We start from the raw sequence: 22,102 nt of genomic DNA on the forward strand, positions 1-22,102 counted from the left end.
GTATTGCATAACGTCGAAGTTTTCTTCCGGACGAGCGACAGTAATAGGTGCTCGTTCCCGCCATTGTTTCAATTTACATCACTGCTCGAATTCATACATATTAAGTATCGCGTCTTTAAAAATAATGACGTTGATAGAGCCTTGAGAAAAATCAGAGATCACGTAGAATAAAAAATAAAATAAAATAATTTTAACAGCTGAACGTGGCCTATCAGTCTTTCAAGACTGCAGGCTCTGTCTACCCCGCAAGGGATATAGACTTGATCATATGAATTAATGAATGAATAATTTCAGTGAGTTAAGCTGGGCGTCGACAGTTACGTTATTTGTCGTTAATCACTTGCTTACAGTACATAATATCATCACACTTATTTTCCGGAAGGGTAGGGAAGCTATAAGAATACATATTTTTTTTAAATTCTTCTTTTAAGTTGTATACTATTTCCTTTACATTTTACAAACAGTAAATAAATTGATATTTTAATACGTAAATCTAGAATTCAGTTATAAATGATCCCTGTAACCAGTGTTGAGATTTAGTCAACATTTTCTCAATTCATTGACCCGTGTATTGCCAAAAATTGTTGTACTGACACAGAACAGTCTCCTCCACTGTGTATGCAAATCAATTGAAAGCGTCCAGCGCCACTCGCGGTACTGGTACATGTAAAGTGCGTGCGCTAAACTACGTTGTTATATTTTTATTTAGACATACATACATATAATCACGTCTATATCCCTTGCGGGGTAGACAGAGCAAACAGTGAGGAAAAGACTGATAGGCCACGTTCAGCTGTTCAGGTTGCTAGCCCATCGCCTAAAAGAAGAAAACCAAGTTTATAAGCCTATCCCCCAGTCGCGTGTTAACGACATCCATGGGAACGAGATGGAGTGGTTCTCTTTTTATTTTTTGTCGCCTTTATGGCCCTTTTATTGGGAATCACACGTCACTTTTTTTTAGAACTTTTCATATGTAGGAAAAAAAATGTTCAATTTCCATTAGGTTGTGTGGTGTACTTGCCTCTGAAAACGAGCTCTGAGTTCTGTTTCAGCCCAGGTGAGGGTAATAAAAGGAAATAATTCCTCTTTATTACTGGATGTTGTGTTTATTACTAAGTTTCGTTGAATAAGTATCCCATAACACAAGTCTGTGACTTTAGTACAAGCTCAATTTTGTGTGACTTGTCCCGTAAATACAAATTATCAAGACCAAAATGTCGCTTAGTAATAGACATCTTATGTCGGGCAAGACATTCTTAAGCCTCATAGATGCAGAAAAAGAAATTAATTACGTTTTACAAATATCTAAAAAACTATGACGAGTACAACATTCGAAACGAAAACATAATATTAAAGAATGACTACTTCATAATCAAATAAACTCATAAATGCACTACATACATCGAGGATCTCCAGTCAACGACCTTCGAAATTCAAAATCAAGTTTTTTGCACTAGTGAAAGCACGCACCCAAATTGGTCTTACAGACTTTACGTATACATGTGTGCGTGCTTTCGGACAAGAAGACGCATCTTACGTTTCCGAGGTATAAAAGATGGCCGCGTTGTATTTTACCGAACCATTACTTTGTCGGTTGGCCGTTGGAGTATCAAAGTACACAAACAGGTATTAGTTTAACTATGGAGTGTTGTGTTTGTGTAGTGTACGTGTTGTGTAGTGCTGTGATTAAAGGCTTGTTTTCTTTTGACAGAGCCAGCCGTTGACGTCAGGATGCGGTGGATTAGTTTGGTAACGTCTTTTTGTTGATTAATATCACTTAATATATTTTATCATTAAGCCAAATAGCTGAACGTGGCCATTCGGTCTTTTCAAGATTGTTGGCCCTGTCTATCCCGCAAGGGATATAGACGTGACTGTATTTATGTATGTTTTACTTAAAATTAAGTGCTGTTTGGTTCCCGGCACTAATGAATGGGACCACTCTACCACTTTCCCGTGGCTGTCGTATAAGGCGACTAAGGCATGCTACGGCAGGCAACCATTAAACCTTTGCACAAAACCTTCATGCTATATTCAGCAGACGAGCTTTTAAGCCTACAGTGCTTTTAGAAAAATTTGATAATTCATTATGGATGATTATCTCACATTTTATAATCTTAATTTTACATACATATTATCACGTCTATATCCCTTGCGCGGTTCAGCTGTTTGGCTTAATGATAGAATTAAGATTTAAATAGTCACAGGTTGCTAGCACATAGCCTAAAAAAAGAACCCCAAGTATATAAGTTTATCCCTTAGTCGCCTTTTACGACAGCCTCCTCGACGGTCCTACTCTTTTTCCTATTGGTGCCGGAAAACATATGGCAAACCAGAATTTAAAACATAACAAAACATATGATCACGTCTATATCACTTGCGGGTCAGACAGAGCCAACAGTCATCAAAAGACTGAAAGGCCGCTTTCAGCTGCTTGACTAAAGAATTTATTTTTCATAATATCATTTTGTGTTACAATTTTATAAGTAGATGACTCATAGTTTCTTGAAATTGGAATCAGTTGTCATTATTTTAAAAGCATGACCCTTACTATCTAGGCCTTCACATCACGTACTTATATTTTGTAACTTTATATAACCAAATTCAAAGCTTGCCGAAGCTAGAACTATTTTGAGTGCAATCATGATGGTTATCAAAAACATAACAATTATCTTACATTCAAATTTCATTGTTGCAAAATAGTGTTTGATGTAAGGTAAGTAATTAAATCTGAATCTTTCATTTCTGTAAGTGAAGTGAAGGCAACTTTGACTTTAAAGCTAAGATCCCAAGTCTAATTAAAAATCTAGGTCATGTTATTTTGGAACGTAATGTGTTCCTTATTAGCTTTAATGATCATTATATTGTAAATTATCCATACTGATGACATTCTGAATTACTGATTTCATAGAGACATACTGATTAACACTGACATACTAATTTCATACTGACAGTTTATAATAATAAGACAAAAAAAATATATTTTATTTTGTTAATTGTACTTGATTGTAAAATCTTCTGAAATTATTCGATAGATGTATGTGTGCTGAACGAGATAAATGTGATATTTCATACAAAAATGCCTATAAGGGTGCTAAGCCGCCATTAATGATTGGCCTCTGTGGCGCAGCGTCCCGGGTTCGAATCCCGGCCAGGGCATGATGAGAAAATAACTTTTTCTGATTGGACTGGGTCTTGGATGTTTATCTATATAAGTATTTATTATAAAAATATAGTATCGTTGAGTTAGTATCTCGTAACACAAGTCTCGAACTTACTTCCAGGCTAACTCAATCAGTAATTTGTCCCGTATATATTTATTTATTTAACATTCAAAATAGGTCTTCTTACAGAATCCATAGATTTCGACTTGTTTTGATCCATTATCTTTATTTACCGCTTTGGCTTCTCAAAAAAGATAATCAAGCCTAGAAAACGGCAAAACTCTTAATTGGTGTAAAAAATATTTAATTTTAATACATAAATGTACTTTCTAACGCATTGCATAACTTTATATTAGACTTTTAATGCGCATCACTTAACTCCGCGACCATTAACTTACGGAACATAGAATATTCATTAAATTTATAAAGATATACCACGTAATCAAGTTTTCACACTTATTTATTTATTTAAAACTTTAGTTCACAAAAAATGTACAAAAAGCGTTTGTGTCGCATATTGTTCGAGTGTAACCTCGGGATTTGTTGAAGACATACTTCTTTCTTCATCTGTCTTCAGCGGACCTACACATACATACATATAATTACATCTTTATCCCTTACGGGTAGACAGAGCCAAAAGTCTCGTCGAGACTGAAAGGCCACATTCAGCTGTATGACTTAAAGATGGAAATGAGATTCAAATAGTGATGGGTTACTAGCCCATCGCCTAAAAGAAGCAACCCAACTTCTCAGCCTATCCCTTAGTCGAATTTAACGACATCAAGTTAAGGAAATGGAGTGGTCTAATACTAAAGTGCGGGAACTACACCAGCCAATCTTCTCCTCTTTATTTGTTTCCAGTGATACACTTAGTCGCGAAAGTTTAGGTTTCGGAGCCGAGCTTACATCAGATGTCTTTGGGGGAAACTCATACTCATACATACATACATAATTACGTCTATATCCCTTGCGGGGTAAACAGAGCCTACAGTCTTGAAAAGGCTGATAGGCCACGTTCAGCTGTTTGGCTTTATTACTCATACTCATACATATGTACACATTATTCCTTTGTACCTATGCATTGTAGAAAGAGTTTTAGCTTTTTACTTAATAAAGCTAAAAGTACAATAGTGCCAGAAATAAGATAACTGGGAAAACCCCTAGATGATTGATAGCGAACAAAAAAAAAAATTTCAAAGTAACAAATATTACAGAAGTTCATTCATTCATTTATATAGTCACGTCTATATCCTTTGCGGGGTAGAGAGAGCCTTGAAGAATCCGGTAGACCACGTTCAGCTGTTTGGCTTTATGATAGAATTGAGATTCAAATAGTGACAGGTTGCTAGCCCATCGCCTAAAAAAAGAATCCCAAGCTTATAAGCCTATCCCTTAGTCGCCTCTTACGACATCCATGGGAAATGAAATGGAGAGGTCCCGTTCTTTTTTATTGATGCCGGTAACCACACGGCATACAGGCATTACAGAAGTTAACGAACACAATTTCATTTGGCTCAAGAAATTCGTTGCAATTTGACAGTCATCATGACGGTTGTGTACATCATGAACAGAGGTCGTACCATCATTATAATGGACGATGTGACATAATGCGAAGCGGGTTTGTGGGTTACCGCATCTCGGTGGGAAATGAACGGGCATTTTCAAAAACTTTGTCAATGCCGAGATGACTAACTAATTTGTTGAGACTTTCACTGATAAACATAAGTTAACTTACTTAGACGGCCTCTGTGGCGCAGCGGTAGTGCGCTTGTCTGTGTCACCGGAGGTCCCGGGTTCGAATCCCGGTCAGGGCATGATGAGAAAAGAACTTTTTCTGATTGGCTTGGGTCTTGGATGTACATAAGTATTTATTATATAATATAAGTATCGTTGAATAAGTATCTCGTAACACAAGTCTCGAACTTACTTCGCGGCTAACTCAATCTGTGTAATTTGTCCCGTATATATTTATTTATTATTTACTTAGCAATAACACAGACATACCGCGGTATAAATGTGAGATTAGAAGTTTCAAATCCAATATAAGTTAGCTATAGCATTGAATTAATTACTTCTATGCTTATAACATGCCGTGTGGTTCCCGGCCCCAACAGAAAAAGAACCGAACCACTACATCTCTTTCCCATGGATGTTGTAAAAGGCGACTATGATATAGGCTTATATAGTTGGTATTCTTCTTTTAGACTATGGGCTAGCAACCTGTCACAGTTTGAATCTCAATTCTATCATTAAGGCAAACAGCTGAACGTGGCCTATCAGTCTTTTCGAGACTGTTGACTCTGTCCACCCCGCAAGGGATATACATGTGATAATAAGTTTTATATATAACATTTTTTTTATAAAAAAGGCTGTGTAAATTAAGCGCAAGATTACATCGCTACTTACATGTATGTATGAGCTAATTTCGGAAAGTTGTGAACGGATTTGTTCCTGTTAAAATGTAGGAAAGAAGGTTTTCTGAAGAAGGTTTGTATGTATATAAATGCTACTCGTGTAAAGCCGGGGCGGATCGCAAATATAAACTAAAAGTGCTTTTTGTCACAAAACTGAACCCACCCTGAAAATAAAATCGATCGAACATCTCTGACGTAGTAAATCAGCTCAAACCATAAACGTTTTCAAAATTATATTGCTGAATACATTTTTTCCAACCACTTCTATCAAATTCATCGTAAATTGTTACCAAGGATATAGAGTAATTTACACAGTAACTGAACGGCGATTTCTCAATAACTACAGACTAATCGATGTCAGATTGTTACTAGTATACTAAACTGTTACATAACAAAAACTAGCATTATTCCGATAGAAACATATCGATAAACGGCGGGAACAAGGAAGTCTGTCTGTCTGTTTCTGTTGCAACTCCTGACCCTCGCTTTCTCTTAACACGATTCTTACTTTCATCTCGTTTACTTCAAACCTTTAGAGGTAATTCTTTGGTTATTCGATTTTTTTTATCGATTAGTTGCAAGATCATTTAATATAGCATACATAAGTACATTATTATTTTAAATATGTACATTGATATAAACACGTCCCTTTCCCGGAAGGGTAGGCAGAGATTAGATCTCTCCATTCGTCTCGTTGCCACATTCATTGTCATTGATCAACTTTTTCATGAGTGCTCGTCAATTTATCTATTTAAATTTGAGTGTTTCAACGTGTCTTATGGTAAGATATGATCTAAGGTGAAACACACACGCTCAAATAGTCTGTTGTTTCTAGATTAAAAAAAGAACTGTAGATTAATCCCAAACCTAACATGTTTTAATCTTAATTCAACAATACTTTACACTTTCTGCAATCAATGCAAGCCGTTATTTAATTTAAAAGTATGCATGCATATCTGATTTAATGTACATAATTCCATAAATATCGAATAAAAAAAAATTCTTATCTTATTATTAAGATATCGTACACGCAGAATAATTGTTGTTAATATAATACATACTCGTATGCTATATTTCTTCATGATTGTAATGCTGAGATGAAAACCTCACGTTATGGATTACTGCTAATTACATAACACATAATTGGATCTATCCATCACGCGTGGTCACAACATGTAGTGTGGCCGATATACATATATTCAAGTATCGATAAAGTTTCGATAGACAATCGATACAAACATACATATAATCACGCTCTTTCAAGAGGGATATGCGAAGATTACATTATTGAACTCTGAAATTTGCTAATAATATGTTTCGAACATGTAAATGTGCATTTATAATGTGTTAGTGGATGCCATTCATATTTTTGAATTGATTATAACCATAATATTATCTTAGTTACTTCTTCGATTATAAGACTGAGGTTATATAATGGAATATATACATATATTGGAATTGAGAAATCGTATGATAATTGAAACGGAATATTTGTGAATATAAGCAATATTAAAATAACTAATTAATATGAGCATCTATTATACGTCCTACATACTTTTTGTATGTATAAATTAAGCCTTTATTTTATGAGTATCTAATGATTAAATGTTATTTAAATTTTAAAAAAGCTTTTGTTTTGGTCAGACTGAGACTTGACTATGAGGATAAATTACTTCATGTTCTTATATGAAGATGATGACATTTATATTATATACAATGTTGTATAATGCTTCTATATAATAATATCACCAAAAATTTGTGAATGGAAATCGTAAGCTTATTTTTTTTTTAAATTTGAGATGTCCTGACGGTAGGTCGAGTCAAGAGGACCATAGTTCAACAAGCTTACAAACAGAGTATAGAATTGTGACAAGTTTAAAGGCATTGTGACATTTTAAAGATACGGCCGTAAAAATACTAAATATTTTTTTTACATTTTAAGACCTACTTTTTGATCTTTTTATTCTATAATTAAATAAAAATTACTCGTGCCTAGTTAAAAGGTTGTAACATTAATATGACCATTATGGCGTTCAAAATTCCATCTAAATTGCTCGACCTGCATACACAAAGACAAGTTACACGCTCGGTTGCGTCTCCTTCCCATAGCGATGGACCGCGGATGCCATTTTTTGTACAACATGTGAACCAACATACATATGGTCACGTCCATATCCCTTGCGGGGTAGACAGAGCCAACAGTCTTGAAAAGACTGAACGGCCACGTTCAGCTATTTGGCTTAATGATAGAATTGAGATTCAAATAGTGACAGGTTGCTAGCCCAACACCTAAAAAAATAATCCCAAGTTTGAAAGCCTATCCCTTAGTCGCCTTTTACGACATCCATGGGAAAGAGATAGATTGGTCTTATTCTTTTTTGTATTGGTGCCGAGAACCACACGCCACATGTGAACCAACATTGTACATTTAATTGCCAAGATGAGGTATAATTTATTGCCTCGTGTGTAACACCGGGGTCGTGGAAAGCGGTTACCGGGGGTCGGTTGCATGGCTCGAGAAAATTGAAGTTACGTAATGCAATGTTAAGCTTTGCCTTCGTGCAGTTACGCGGTTTTTAATGCTCTTCGTATCAAATTATGAATCAAAATTAAGCTGAGGTTAGAAGGAGGCGTAATGCCATATATAAAAAAAAATGATTATTTAGGTAACCAAAGGTAAGTACATAACACAAGTTGTGGGAGTCTCCTTTTAGGCAAACTTTGCTTGTGCCAGGAGGCACCGCTCTTTCATAACATAGCAATTATTATTACTACTAAATAAACTGTTAACAAACTTATATATATACTAGCTGACCCGCGCAACTTCGTTTGCGTGTATCCCGCTACTTATTACACACACATTATGACACTAACTCCCATATTATTCGCATGTGCCTCAGTAAAAAAATATCTAAATATGTACTTAGAAACAAAAGAAAGATACCTATTCTATTAAGTTCTTTTTCTGAACTTATCTTACCTTAAATTACGATTTTTTTTTTAATTATTTCCCTAATATTAAATTGACCTACCTAACTTTAAATTTTAACCAAAATCTTAATAGAAAATATCAATCCATAAATTACGGTTTTATATTTTAAAAAACTAATCTTACTAATAAGTGCGATTTAATACTAACCTTAGAATACAATACCTACTATTATCATACAATTATTGTTGTCGCGCTGAAAAGCACGTTTTATTTTTCTCAAAGAGCTGCGATAAATAAACGCGTCCGATCGCTTCCAATTTCAAAGTGCTAATGGGGAGCCGACGACGACGAGGGGTCTTCCCAAACTCCTGTGTGGGAGTTGGACCATTAAATGTTTTTTTAATACAGAAAAGTAGTTTTTGTGACTTAAATAAAAAAGCTGGATATATGTCATCGCGGACTTTTTTGTAGAACTAATAAAGACCAATGTTTTTGCTATACATTGTTCTTACTTGTATCCAACGGTATAAGCGGCGCACGCACAAATGCAATCTTCAATTAGAATTTTTTTCTGACTTCTTGGACATAAATCGCTATAACTCAGCTAATATAGTTTCAATGTATTTCAATTATATATAAAAACCTGTCGGAGAAAATACTCTTTCTATTAGTGAAAACCGCATCAAAATCCGTTGCGTAGTTTTAAAGTTTTATGCATACGAAGGGACTACAGACAAAATGGGCGACTTTGTTTTATACTATGTAGTGATGATGAATCACAAGTTACGCGTTTTTGGTTTCTCCATTACCGTGGGAAGCTTCAAAAATAAGAGAAGCCTACGTTTGACCTCTGAAAACTAATATTTTCATATAAAATGTAATGAAAGTTAGTTCATTTTTTAGCAGTGACTACAGATAGACTTACGCATTTATATTATAATATATTATAACTCATTTTGGTTCATTTTAATATATCTCTTGGAAATTTGCACGCACGTGGCTAGAGAGTTCTAAGTCGGACATATGGTATATCCTGAACAAAGAAATATCCCGTGATATTTGCGATAAAGGCTAACACGAATAAAGCCAGCGGTAAAGATACATACATATGGTCACGTCTATATCCCTTGCGGGGTAGACAGAGCCAACAGTCTTGAAAGACTAAATGGCCACGTTCAGCTATTTGGCTTAATGATAGAATTGAGATTCAACTAGTGACAGATTGCTGGCCCATCGCCTTAAAAAAGAATCCCAAGTTTGTAAGCCTATCCCTTAGTCGCCTTTTACGACATCCATGGGAAACAGATGGAGTGGTCCTATTCTTTTATGTATTGGTGCCGGGAACCACACGGCATCACGCAACCAGCGGTAAAGATAGTAACCTATATCGTAAAATGAGACCACATAGACCAACCGCAGACTAATAATGTTGAAGTTATGCAACCGGTGTTAACTTAGCATAGATGTCATCCCGCGACATATGTAAGCACATCAGGTAAATGTAACATTGTGTAATGACACAGGCGTTTACAATCTCAAGTTGTAAGTAGTTACATTGTGCTATTTTATTCCAGTCTGTGTAATATGTTAATAGTGCCGTGTGGTTCCCGGCACTATTACAAAAAAGAATAGGACCACTCCATCTCTTTCCCATGGATGTCGTAAAAGGCGACTAAGGGATAGGCTTATAAACTAAGGATTCCTCTTTTAGGCGATGGGCTAGCAACCTGTCACTATTTGAATCTCGGTTCTATCATTAAGCCAAATAGCTGAACGTGGCCATTCAGTCTTTTCAAGACTGTTGGCTCTGTCTACCCCGCAAGGGATATAGACGTGATCATATGTATGTATGTATGTATGTAATATGTTCTATTGGCATTTGTTCAGTTACCGCCTTTACTGGAGAGGAGGCCATTATCCGCGTTAGGAAACTTAGACATTTCTTAACGTTTTCATTTAACCTGTTTATAACACGACTTCGACTTCGATCCCTTACGGGGTAGACGGAACTAACCGTCAGGATGATACAAAGAAGCTACCTGAAGCAGGATGGTTTAAAAATTTTAATTGAGATTGAGACAGTGGCAGGTTTCAAGCCTACATAAAATGTGTAAATCTAGATGTTAATATATAGTAAATGTAGATATAATACGGCCTTTTTGAAAAAGCTTATTTTCAGATGTCGAAATTATTTTTTTTAAATACACAGAAGTTACAATTATTAAAGAAAAATGTCTCCAGATAAAACAGTACATTTGAGCGTGTGAATGACAAATCAGATAAATATATTAAAGGCTAGGTAACTCTTATCTTACGATGTTCATTTTGTCCATAGTTTAGATAACACATCATAAAAGTTGCAGGTCTAGTAATAAAATATACAAATGACATTGCTTAACGTGTCTTCAATCTACATGAGACTCAATTATAAGGTAAACTTACGATTGTGTGGGTATTCAAAGCTTAATGGCATTGTGAAGCAATTGAGGAAATGTGATAGGTATCTACAACAGCTTCGCAATAAATCTTTAACCTACGACTTATGTGTGCGGTGGCGGAATACATTATGTTAGTACAAAATACTTAAAGACCGGAATATTAAAACGTAATACTTTTTTATGCTTACATAATTAATAGTTAGTGAGTTAGCCCCGAATTAAGTTCGAGACTTCTGTTACGGGGTTTTAATTTAATGATACTATACATAGGTTTTAATTTAATGACACTATACTATATATAGGCGTGACTTTATGTATGTTTATACATAAAGTCACGCCTCTTTCCCGGAGGGGTGGGCAGAGACTACATACCTCCACTTGCCACGATATCTACATACTTCTTTCGCTTTTATCCACATTCATAACTCTTTTCATGACCCTTAGCCAGGACGTCCTTAATAAGATCAAGATACGTTCGTCTAAGTAATGATACTATATTTTAATTATAAATACTTAAATATCCAAGATCTAGCCCAATTAGAAAATGTTTTTTTTGTCATGCCATGACCTGAAGGACTATGGATCAAACTCGCGACCTTTTGGTACAGAAGCGAGAATCTACGACTGCGTCAAACAGGCCAACTTAGTTGCAACCTTCGCTGGTAAGCCGAGTGGGCTTTAGAGTCATTGACTATATTTACAGCGTAATTTATGTATGTAAATTATTATGTGTATCTAAGTGTATATACCTACCTATTATACATATTTATATATTTTTTAACTGTGATCGCACCACCACGTACGTCCATCTCAGTTTGGTCCAAGGTTTGACTGGCGGAGAATGCCTTATTGGATTAAGTTCCACAGTTAAACATACATACCTACATATAATCACGTGTATATCCCTTGCGGGGCAGACAAAGCCAGCAGTCTTGAAAAGACTGATAGGCCAGCTGATAGTTCAGCTGTTTCGCATAATGATCTCAATTCTAAGATTCAAATAGTGACAGCCTTTGATTATGGGGCTCTTCTGTTTCATAAAACCTCATTTTCTTCATCCAGCGTTTTGTAATATTGGCCAAGAATCTAAAGTTACCTAATTGAGGAGCACAGTAGAGAGTGAAGTATAGTAATTGTTGAGAACAATCACGCGATGTTTAATGAGCTATAAATTGCTGAGTGTGAGAGATACATAATGCCCATAATACGTGTAATAGATTTGGTGCTATACGAGTTTCATTATCGCTTAGGTACTAAGATCCTCGTGATTTGAATTAAAATTTATGTATATGTGGGTCACATAAAAATACCGTACCAACTTCGTACATACATATCTCTTAAATCAATTTTTATGTGACATTTCGTGGCTCACTGTGCCAGATTTAACAAATTTCATATGATCGACTGCCTTTGACTTGAAACTTTCGGAAAATTAAACTAAATCTTTTTAATAATCTATCTAACAATATAAAAAATAAAGATGAAATTCTTGATGTTCTTCTTCAAAGAAAATTATTAAAATGATGCTAATGAATGATATTTTCAATTTCAGATACTCGCCTGTGCAGTGCTGTCAACGACATTTGCTGAACCGGACCCAAAGAAATATAAACCAGACACAGTAACGAAGAACAAAAACTCAAACTCAAGTTTAACAGACGAAGAAAGAAAATTTTTAAGAGAAGTAGAAGCTAAATTTGGTGTTAAATCAGATGTATTGCCTGAAATAAAAAAAGTTAATGAAGAAAAGAATAAGACTGAAACAAAATCGGAACCGTCAATAAAACCACCATTTCCAGCTGTTATAGCTATAGAAATAGTCAATGATACAGAATCAAAGCCAAAAAATGGGAAGCGAACAATCGACGCTAACCTTGGTTATGGATATAGGACCAATAACGGGTATACATACTCTTATTTGGGGCGCCCAGGTCAAGAGAAAGGCAAGTTTATGATATACCCATATTCACAAGAAGATATTCCGCCAGCGCGTCCTAATCAATATTCCCACCAATCTTCAGGATCCTACACTTCATCGTCTCCACAATCTCCTAATGTAGAAATTCAACCTTCAAAAGCGTATGAACTGGTTGAAATGAAAGATGAACCGCAGCCTTATCAGTACAACAGGCCAACTGAACAAAGACTTAATTATGATATAAAAGGACTCGTCACACCTCCAGCGTATACCCCTCAAAGTCATCAACAACCTATCCAGGCTCCACCAACTACCTTGTATACAACCTATAATGGTGAACGGCTCTCTGGCCTAAGCGGACAATTTCCAATGGTTATGCCAAATTACTTTGTAGATCCATCACAATTGCTAAAGTATCCTCAGTTCCAAAGCGCAGGATTATCACAGGATCATTTACGCTCTTCGGGTTCACCAGTACAGCAAAAGGTTGTGCCTGTCTTAGTACTTAGAATCCCAAGTTCATATATCAAAAATCCATCAGCTGAGCTATATGCTAATCTACCGCAAAATTACCCCTTATCTCAATATTTAAATCAAGTTAATTTACAAGAATTAGTTAACAATTATTTCAAGAAAATTGGTTACTCTTTTGCACCTCAAGTTATGGCATATCAGAGACCGCTTTTAGCAGATGCTGTATCAACGCCAGTGACGCAATATGAACCACAACATTATTCTGCTCCATACATTAATCCATCATATACTCAATCAGATTATTCTGGGGTTCAGTATTCTGCTGTAAAACCAGTAATGGCTAGGTATCCTTTGAGTTATACTCGCCCTCAATACTATATTCCTTCCGCTCAGACGGCTTATCAACAGCCTGCTCAACAATATCAATATACTTACCAATACGTACCTAATACGTCAAGTCAACAGACGTATTATATTCAACCACAATCACAACAGACTGAGCAAGAGCATCAAACTGAACAAGTTTCTCAGCAAACACATGTTCAAGATACAGCTAATCAAGTAGAATATGTGTCTCAACAAGAAGTTCATGTCACTACTGCGGCTCCCTCACTCGAATACGGGACACCTGAAACGCCAACTGAATCCGAACATAATTCTGTTGAATCTGTAGCTCCTCAATACGAGGCAGCACATGCTTCTACCCAAGAATATGGAACACCAAAAGCCGAAAATGTGGAATACGCTTCAAAGGAACCAGCAGTTGAATATACTGGCCCTACGAGGGTAAACATACCAGTTGCGTACACTACTCAGGGTCATCACGATACTATTGCTGTATATCCTTCGCAGGCTGGTCATATTCCCCGTCATTATAGCTCACAAGCCGATCTTGGAGCACAATATTATTATCAAGGCCAATCACCTGCAAGTCATCAAAATAGCAACTTAGTATTAACTGAAAACTACCCAAGTAAAGACCACACTATTGCTACAGTTTTACCTTACAGTTATAAACAAGCAGCGAAATCTAATGCGGGCGCTGTCCAATCGGTTAGTTACGTTACACCAATGCCATTTTCTTCTAAATATCAGTCGCAATACAGAATAATGGTGCCACAGATGGTTTTTAAGAATCCTAGTAGTGAGAAGGTAGCTTATGTTAATTCTCACTCGCTACCGTATAGCCAAAATAGTCAGGAACATAATCCTGAGGCAGAATATACTGTGCCATCTCACTACAGTCCTCCTGTTGGAAGACAAAGACCGCCTTCTTACCCTAAAAATTATCATTCTACTCCGAAAAGAATGGTTAAACCTCAAGATAAATCAGATAACGTGTCGCCGAAGAAACAAGTAGAAAGATCTGAAAAGGAGGCGTAATTTTAATTGGTATTTATGTTAATTTTGTAAATATTAATGTAAGCGGAGATAAAAGTAAGCTTTGCTATGTTGGTCATCACACGAAGTTATGGTAAAATAAAATTACAGAAATCCTTGAGCTTAAAAAGAGATTTGAAAGTAACAAATAAAATGATGATGGAAGTAAATTTAAGGTTGTTACTGAAGCGTACAACATAGAGTAGGAATTTAAAAAACCTCCTTTACATCGAGTAGATATACAATCATATTTTTTTAAAATACAGTATACCTGTCTTCGTACCACGTACTTTAGTGAGTAAAAGTTTAATACAACAATTTTACTATTTGTTACCTAAATTATGCTTGCCTTAAATATTGATCTTATGAATTGTTATTTATTTCTTAGCCGGAAGAGGCTGTATAGATGTGCAATATATTTCAATTAGGCATTATTGATATATGTTGAAATTTTAATAAACTGTTGAACTTTGTTGTTTTTCTCAATTCACTTATATTGTAAAGTAACTTTTACAGTAGAATTAAAATAGATAAACACTTCATCATTCCTCTTGAAATCGTATGAGGCGAATAAGATACTTATGAGCACCTAAAATGAGTGCCATATAAGTTTTAGTAAGGCGAGAATGTATTTTCGCCTCAATAAAACTTTTTATTTAAACAATCGTAAAAACTTTTTCGAAATGATAAGAATATATCTATTAACTTACTGGACAGACATATCCAATAAAAAGTCACAAGACTTGGAGTCTATATTACCTAGAAAGTATAATAATGATAATAAAATGAAAATGAGGGACCATTTTGATTTTGAATAAATTTCAGTGAAGGTAGGTAGTATTACTATTTTACATTATTACTACGTACTAAAGTTACGTATTAAACTAAAAGAAATATTGAGATTTATTCTGCACTAGCTTAACCCGTGCCTGCGCCTACGCTTATTTAGCGCCACCATACTTTCGAATTTATAATATCACAGTTTGGATAACTGAGTTTGCCACTTGTCACTACATATAAAAATTTATTCATTTGAATACCAATCTAAATTAAGATAGACAAGCTTTATATTGCATCAAAAGAAAATCAGAACATCAAAAATAATAGCCTAATTGTACCCTACATACATATAATCACGTCTATATTCTTCGTCTGTTAACAGTTTCGAAAAGACTGAAAGGTCATGTTCAGTTCGTTTAAATGTACCCTAAGGTGAAGACACTGCGGACCAGATAGATACCGAGAAAGATGTCGAAATGATGACCCTAGGCTCTGAAAGGCCTCCGCGCCAGAGGGTGCAACAGGGAACACGCCGACAGGGAATATTAAATTTTCTCTCTTAGTACATCACCAAGGAAAAGTAGATGTTTTTCGAAATATGTGCATATATATCCAAGAGATCATGATTCTTCTTGTAGGCGAGGAGTGCCTCTGCACCAATCTGGGACTATTTATTTTATTTTTCTTCTTTGTGGCAATATATTTGAACCTCAGTGCCTTCAGTGAGCTCTCAGGGATATAGACGTGATTATATTTATATATTTTCAATGGACTTCCAAATCAAATAAAATTTCATTGCCCTTATTTTTTTCACCTTTTTAAAATAGACCAATTAGAAAGACACAAACTCCAATCGAATAGATAAAGGCTTTTTTTTAGTAAAAACCGACTACAAGATTGTAAAAGGCAGTGAAACCCTTTATTGGCTTTACAATAATATATATCCTAGACGAACGTATCTTGATCAAATTAAGGACGTCCTGGTAAAGGGTCAGGTCAAGCGTACCCGAAACCGCCGAGTTTGCATGAAGAGTTATGAATGTGGATGAAGCGAAGGAAGTGTGCAGATATCGTGGCAAGTGGAAAGATGTAGTCTCTGCCTACCCCTCCGGGAAAGAGGCGTGATTTTATGTATGTATGTACTATATATGTAGGAACCTAGTACTTCATATATTTGCTGTTGCTTTCTTCATAAAATAAAAATCAACATACCTGCCATCTAGCGGTCGCCATTATCAACAGATATCATAGCTTCAATAAGGCTTTCGACTTTTACATTTTGATGTAACGGTATATAGTAGATGGCGCGCTTGGTCTCAAGCCTTATAAGGTAATACACATATCTCATCTCGATCCCTTACGAGGTAAACAGAGTCAATAGTTAGAAAAGTCAACGTTAAGATGGATAAGTTTTTGAGATAGTGATCAGGTTAGTGGTTGCACATAAAAATAAGCAATTTGCATAGTCTATGTTTTATCTTTGCTAACTAATATATAGTTACTATATTTTAGTCACATGCGATGTAAGTGTCCATTGCAATGACTTCACTTGCTTTTGTATGTTTATACATATATACTTATAATCCCGTCTATATCCCCTTGCGGAGTAGACAAAGCCAACAGTCTTGAAAAGACTGAAATGCCGCGTCCAGCTGGAATTGAGATTCTAATAGTGTCAGGTTGCTAGCCTCCAAGATATGGAGTGCTCCAATTCTATACCGGGAACCACATGGCACATATTTCAAACAATAAATATACAATCACACGTATTGATTTTGCTGTAAAGTAAAAGTTCAAGACTTGTTTTACTAATTCATCGATACTTAATTTTATGAAGATAAACATCAAAGCTCATTAAAAAAGTCGTGAGCCGTGTGGTTACCGGCACCAATAAAAAAAGAATAGGACTCCATCACGTTCCCATGAATGTCGTAAAAGGCGACTGAGGGATAACTTGGGATTCTTATTTTAGGCGATGGGTAAGCAACCTGTCACTATTTGAATTTCAATTCTATCATTAAGCCAAACAGTTGAACGTGGCCTATCAGACATTTCAAGACTGTTGGCTTTGTCTTCCCCGCAAGGGATAAAGTCATGATTATATGTATGTATGTATGTACAAAAAGTAATTTTGACCTTGTGACCAGGAATCGAACCCATAGACAATCATTGGAAGTAACAGGCTGTCAGGATGTCAATTGCAACGGTCTAATCGAATTTCCCTTATAACGATAAGACTTGATATCTGGATGATAAGTGCGAATAATTAAGATTGTCTAGGAGTGGCTTATCACGAACCGTTTCACTCTTAGTTCCGCATTGGACGCCGGTTATGTGGAATCAGGAAAAACTGAGGTTGGCCGGTGAGTTATCATTAGAAGTGATACACACAGACCGCAAGAACGGGCAATATACTTGTTGGTTTGTGGAAGTATACTCTAAATACCCTCCATTAATATTTGCTTGAAAAGTACGTTTTAAAATTTGAACAAATGAAGGATTCTTAAAAATGAACATATATCACAATTCAACACTTACTTATTTATATTACTATATAATCACGAACTTAAAAATTATATTCATAGAACCTACATCAGACCAACGTTTTAAAATTATCGCGTTACAAATATACAAAAAATGTAATTTACTATTGGTAGATATCAATCGTTTCGCTCGCTTGGTTAATCATAAGCAGAAAAATAGGTGTTAGGAGCGATCAAGCAAAAGTGTTTTGGTAAGAATTAGGAAACAAAAAATATCATATTATTTGTATGTCGGTTAGTAAAACTCTGAAACTATTGAACGAATTTAAATGACCTTACCTAGACACCCAGCATATAGGGTACATACATGTAATCTCGTCTATATCCCATGCGGGGTAGACAGAGCCAACAGTGTTGAAAAGACTGATAGGCCACGTTCAGCTGTTTGGCTTAATGATAGAATTGAGATTCAAACAGTGACAGGTTGCTAGCCCATCGCCTAAAAGAAGAATTTCAGAGTAAAAGCCTATCCCGTAGTCGCCTTCTAGAACATCCATGGGAATGAAATCGAGTGGTACTATAATTTTTTCTATTGGTGCCGGAGATCACATACACTGACACATCAACATACACGGATACATACAATTCATTCTAATAACTGTAACGCGTGACGTAGTACCATGATAGACTTTTCCACGTGTTCGAGTCGGGGGCAACAGCAAGTTATTAAAAGATCGATGTTTACCGAACACAGAGATCGTATGTCGCGTTACGTTAAGAAGGGAAACGCGTAGGAAATGCGCGACCGGCTAGATCGGTTGCGTAACCCACACTGTACAGGATATTCCATATACTACGTGCAGCACGCGGTTCCTGTCGGGTTGCTCTGCAGGTTACTGTTCCGTGTTAAAGGACTGCACATTTCCGATGATAAAACTATGATGCTTAACAGTTAATTTGTTTTGTTACTTATTTTTTGTAAATTTATAAACGGGAAGATCAAACTAACGTATCTTGATTAAATTGAGAAAATGGAAACAGAAGATTACAAGTTAATTTTACGGTGAGGAAAAATTGTTGGAGAAAATGCGAAGTGTTATGTGTAGTGTAATCATGATCCAATTTGCCTGAGTTTGGAGCCCTGTAAGGTTGCGAAGGTCGGAAGGGAGGTGCTCCGTTTAAAATCTGCCTAATCCACTCCAAGATTGTGGTAAAGTAACTTGGTAGTAAAAATATTGATAAAAAAGATGCTTAAAATTACGAAAGAAACTGTTTCGGGCTCGACCACCACCAAAGGGAAGATCTTCCACCAAGCTAGGTGTTATGCTTGGGGAATTGCGGCTCTGACGATGTTGAGTCGGAGGTTGTATTTATGCTACAATCCGTGAAATCTTTGCTTGCGCGATTTAGCATACGCACTGTAATTGGTTGGTGGCTTGTGACAGATTCTAATCTGTGGCGACATCTCAAACGTCACTAAGCTATCATTGGCTGAGAGTGTCGTATTCTAAGCTGTGATCGGCTGATGGCATGTGACGTTATTGATGTCATCACAAAAACTTATTTTTGAGTTAGGCCAATCTGCGTGAGATTTAATGTTGACATACAGACGCCCATTGACCTTGTGTTGATATAATGTTATCTATCTTGTAATCAACTGAATATATTTCAAAATCTCGTTTCCAAAGATAGAATATGCAAATGTATACAAAAATAAATACTTAGTCTATTTTAAGATGAAATTCTGCAATTGTTTTATCTCGACAGCGCTCTTTTTTGAAATGCAGCGATGGACCCTCGCTACATACATATATATTTATAATCACGTCTATATCCCTTGCGGGGTAGACTTAATGTTAGAATTGAGATTCAAATAGTGACAGGTTGCTAGCCCATCGCCTTAAACAAGAATCCCAAGTTTAAAAGCCTATCCCTTAGTCGCCTTTTACTACATCCATGGGAACGAGATGGAGTGGTCCTATTCTTTTATTATTGGTGCCGGTATCCACACGGCACTTCACACACGCTTCGCTTTGCATCGCCCATTTTTTTTATCCAACCCTATCTTTTTGTCAACATCACCTTTTTGACGTTAGTCTTTTCTTCTTTTTTCTGGTGAGGATTTCCAGGTGCAAATTTGACCATGATTCCAGGTTGGGTAAGTGAATTTTTTTAAGGAGCGCCTCCCGTCTGACCTTCACAGTCTTGGCAGAGGAACCTGACCCTTAATGGATCATCATCAATGTATAGGTTTCCTTGCGATGTGGACGAAGCATTACATTATTTAAACAAATTTCATAAAAAACAACATACAATAGTATTTTTTTTTAACCATAGTTGGCATAATACTTTAGCAAAACAAATAGAATAGAATAAATTTATTTTCATAATTGGATACAAGGTATCACTAATTGACGACACATCACTTAAATCTAATTAAAACTACTACCGCTTCCAAGCTACCGCTACTAGCGCATGCGTAGAAGAAGCGACGGAACAAACTACACTGCAGCATTTTCACCGGACGTCAATTTACAAATATATATATGTAGATCTCTTAAACCTAAATCGTGGACGAATGCACATCGTGTATATTAAAAAATATGAATTGATATAAAAGTAATGATTCCAATACGAATATATCTGTTCATTCACCATGTAATTATACATCGCTAAAGCTCAGCTTTTGCGTATATTTCCTGACAACAGCCTTAGGATCTAAAGCTCTATAAACAAAGGTTTCTCTCAGTGGGCTGTGGGCGTGGCGGAAGTAGATCTTACAGGATGCGCAAAAGCCTTACGTAAGTTTGCACTTTGAAGCTTAGATTATGCAGATTGAGCTATCTTATACCTATAATATACCCTTTTCCTAGAGGGGTAGACAGAGACTCTTACCACGTCCCACTTTCATACTTTTGTTGTCCATACTTTTGTTTTATTCACATTCTTCAATCTATTCATGTCAGCTCGCCGTTGAAACTTGTCAAAATTTTTTTTATTGAAAAGAAACTCAACGACATTTAGTGTAATTGAAAAGGTATAAAATAATTTTAAATCAGTTGTTTTTTTAATTTATATAAAGAGAGATAAAAAACGTGAAACGCTTTCGTTAAATTGATTTCATCAGAGTCGGACTTATGAACAACAGAATAATCGTTTTTGAAAAGTCTCCTTTTTCGACATCAATGGGAAAGATATGGAGTGGTCCTATTATTAAGTGCTGGAAACCACACGACACGATTATGAATAAGTTTGATTAAAAAAATAAAAAGTGATTTAAAATTTATACCAGTGAGTCACACTTTCCAATTAATTTGTAGTTGTTATAACCATGAGATCAAAAGGGCTTCTACGATAGGTCATACTGGTTTTGTAGAAAGCTCACCATATGGAATAACGAAAATGTAAACAAGGCATGTACGCAGCATGTAACTTTTATTACTCATCTATAGGTGATTACCGTCTCTGTAGCTAGACTTAAATGTTAATGCTCTGGTAGGAGTGTACCCGATAGGTGGTCAGTGGTTCTAAAACACACTACTATATATAATACTGTTTACATAATCAATACTGTTTGGTAAATAACTACTTAAGATTAGGTTTATCCAGGGCCCAATGTCAAAGGCATACCCCGGGCTTCTCCAGAGAGTGGTGAGGATGCAACCGGGACTAAAAAGCCAGGAGTAAGAAGACTATTTACTAAATTTTCTAAATAAGATAATTTTTTTCTTAGGTTTAAAAATTAAGTTTCACAGCTAATCAACTTTCTTACCATTTTTATAAATGCTTTTAGATCATAAATTAATTCTTGGAATAATACTTTTGTATTAAAATAAGAAATTTGTGTCATGACATTCAATGTTTTATGAATGCGAATGTTGAAACCTGAACATCGCAATTTACTTTAACAAAATAATATTAACCTAATTTAATAAAGAAATATAAACCCGTGATGTCTAAAAACAGATTAAATATTTTAAGACATTGGCGTTACAACAAATTGAGTAATATTAATATAAATCTCTCTAATATGACACGTTTCGAGAATTTACAAGAAAGTTTCGCCATTTGGTTAAATTTAATGACATATTCGACATAGGCCGTTAGGTAATATTATAA

General features: G+C 35.7%; 1 protein-coding gene across 1 annotated transcript; it reads left to right on the forward strand.

Annotated features, from left to right (window-relative positions):
- The first annotated feature begins 1,605 nt into the window (after positions 1-1,605).
- LOC106141791 (uncharacterized) lies at positions 1,606-15,126 on the forward strand. Its single transcript, XM_060948188.1, has 3 exons — positions 1,606-1,626; positions 1,712-1,749; positions 12,501-15,126. The coding sequence occupies exons 2-3, from the start codon at positions 1,732-1,734 to the stop codon at positions 14,721-14,723; spliced, it is 2,241 nt and encodes a 746-aa protein (XP_060804171.1). The 5' UTR covers positions 1,606-1,626; positions 1,712-1,731; the 3' UTR covers positions 14,724-15,126.
- The last annotated feature ends 6,976 nt before the right edge of the window (positions 15,127-22,102 follow it).

This window comes from Amyelois transitella, chromosome 15 (assembly GCF_032362555.1).
Source record: "Amyelois transitella isolate CPQ chromosome 15, ilAmyTran1.1, whole genome shotgun sequence".
NCBI classification, from domain to species: Eukaryota; Metazoa; Arthropoda; class Insecta; order Lepidoptera; family Pyralidae; genus Amyelois; species Amyelois transitella.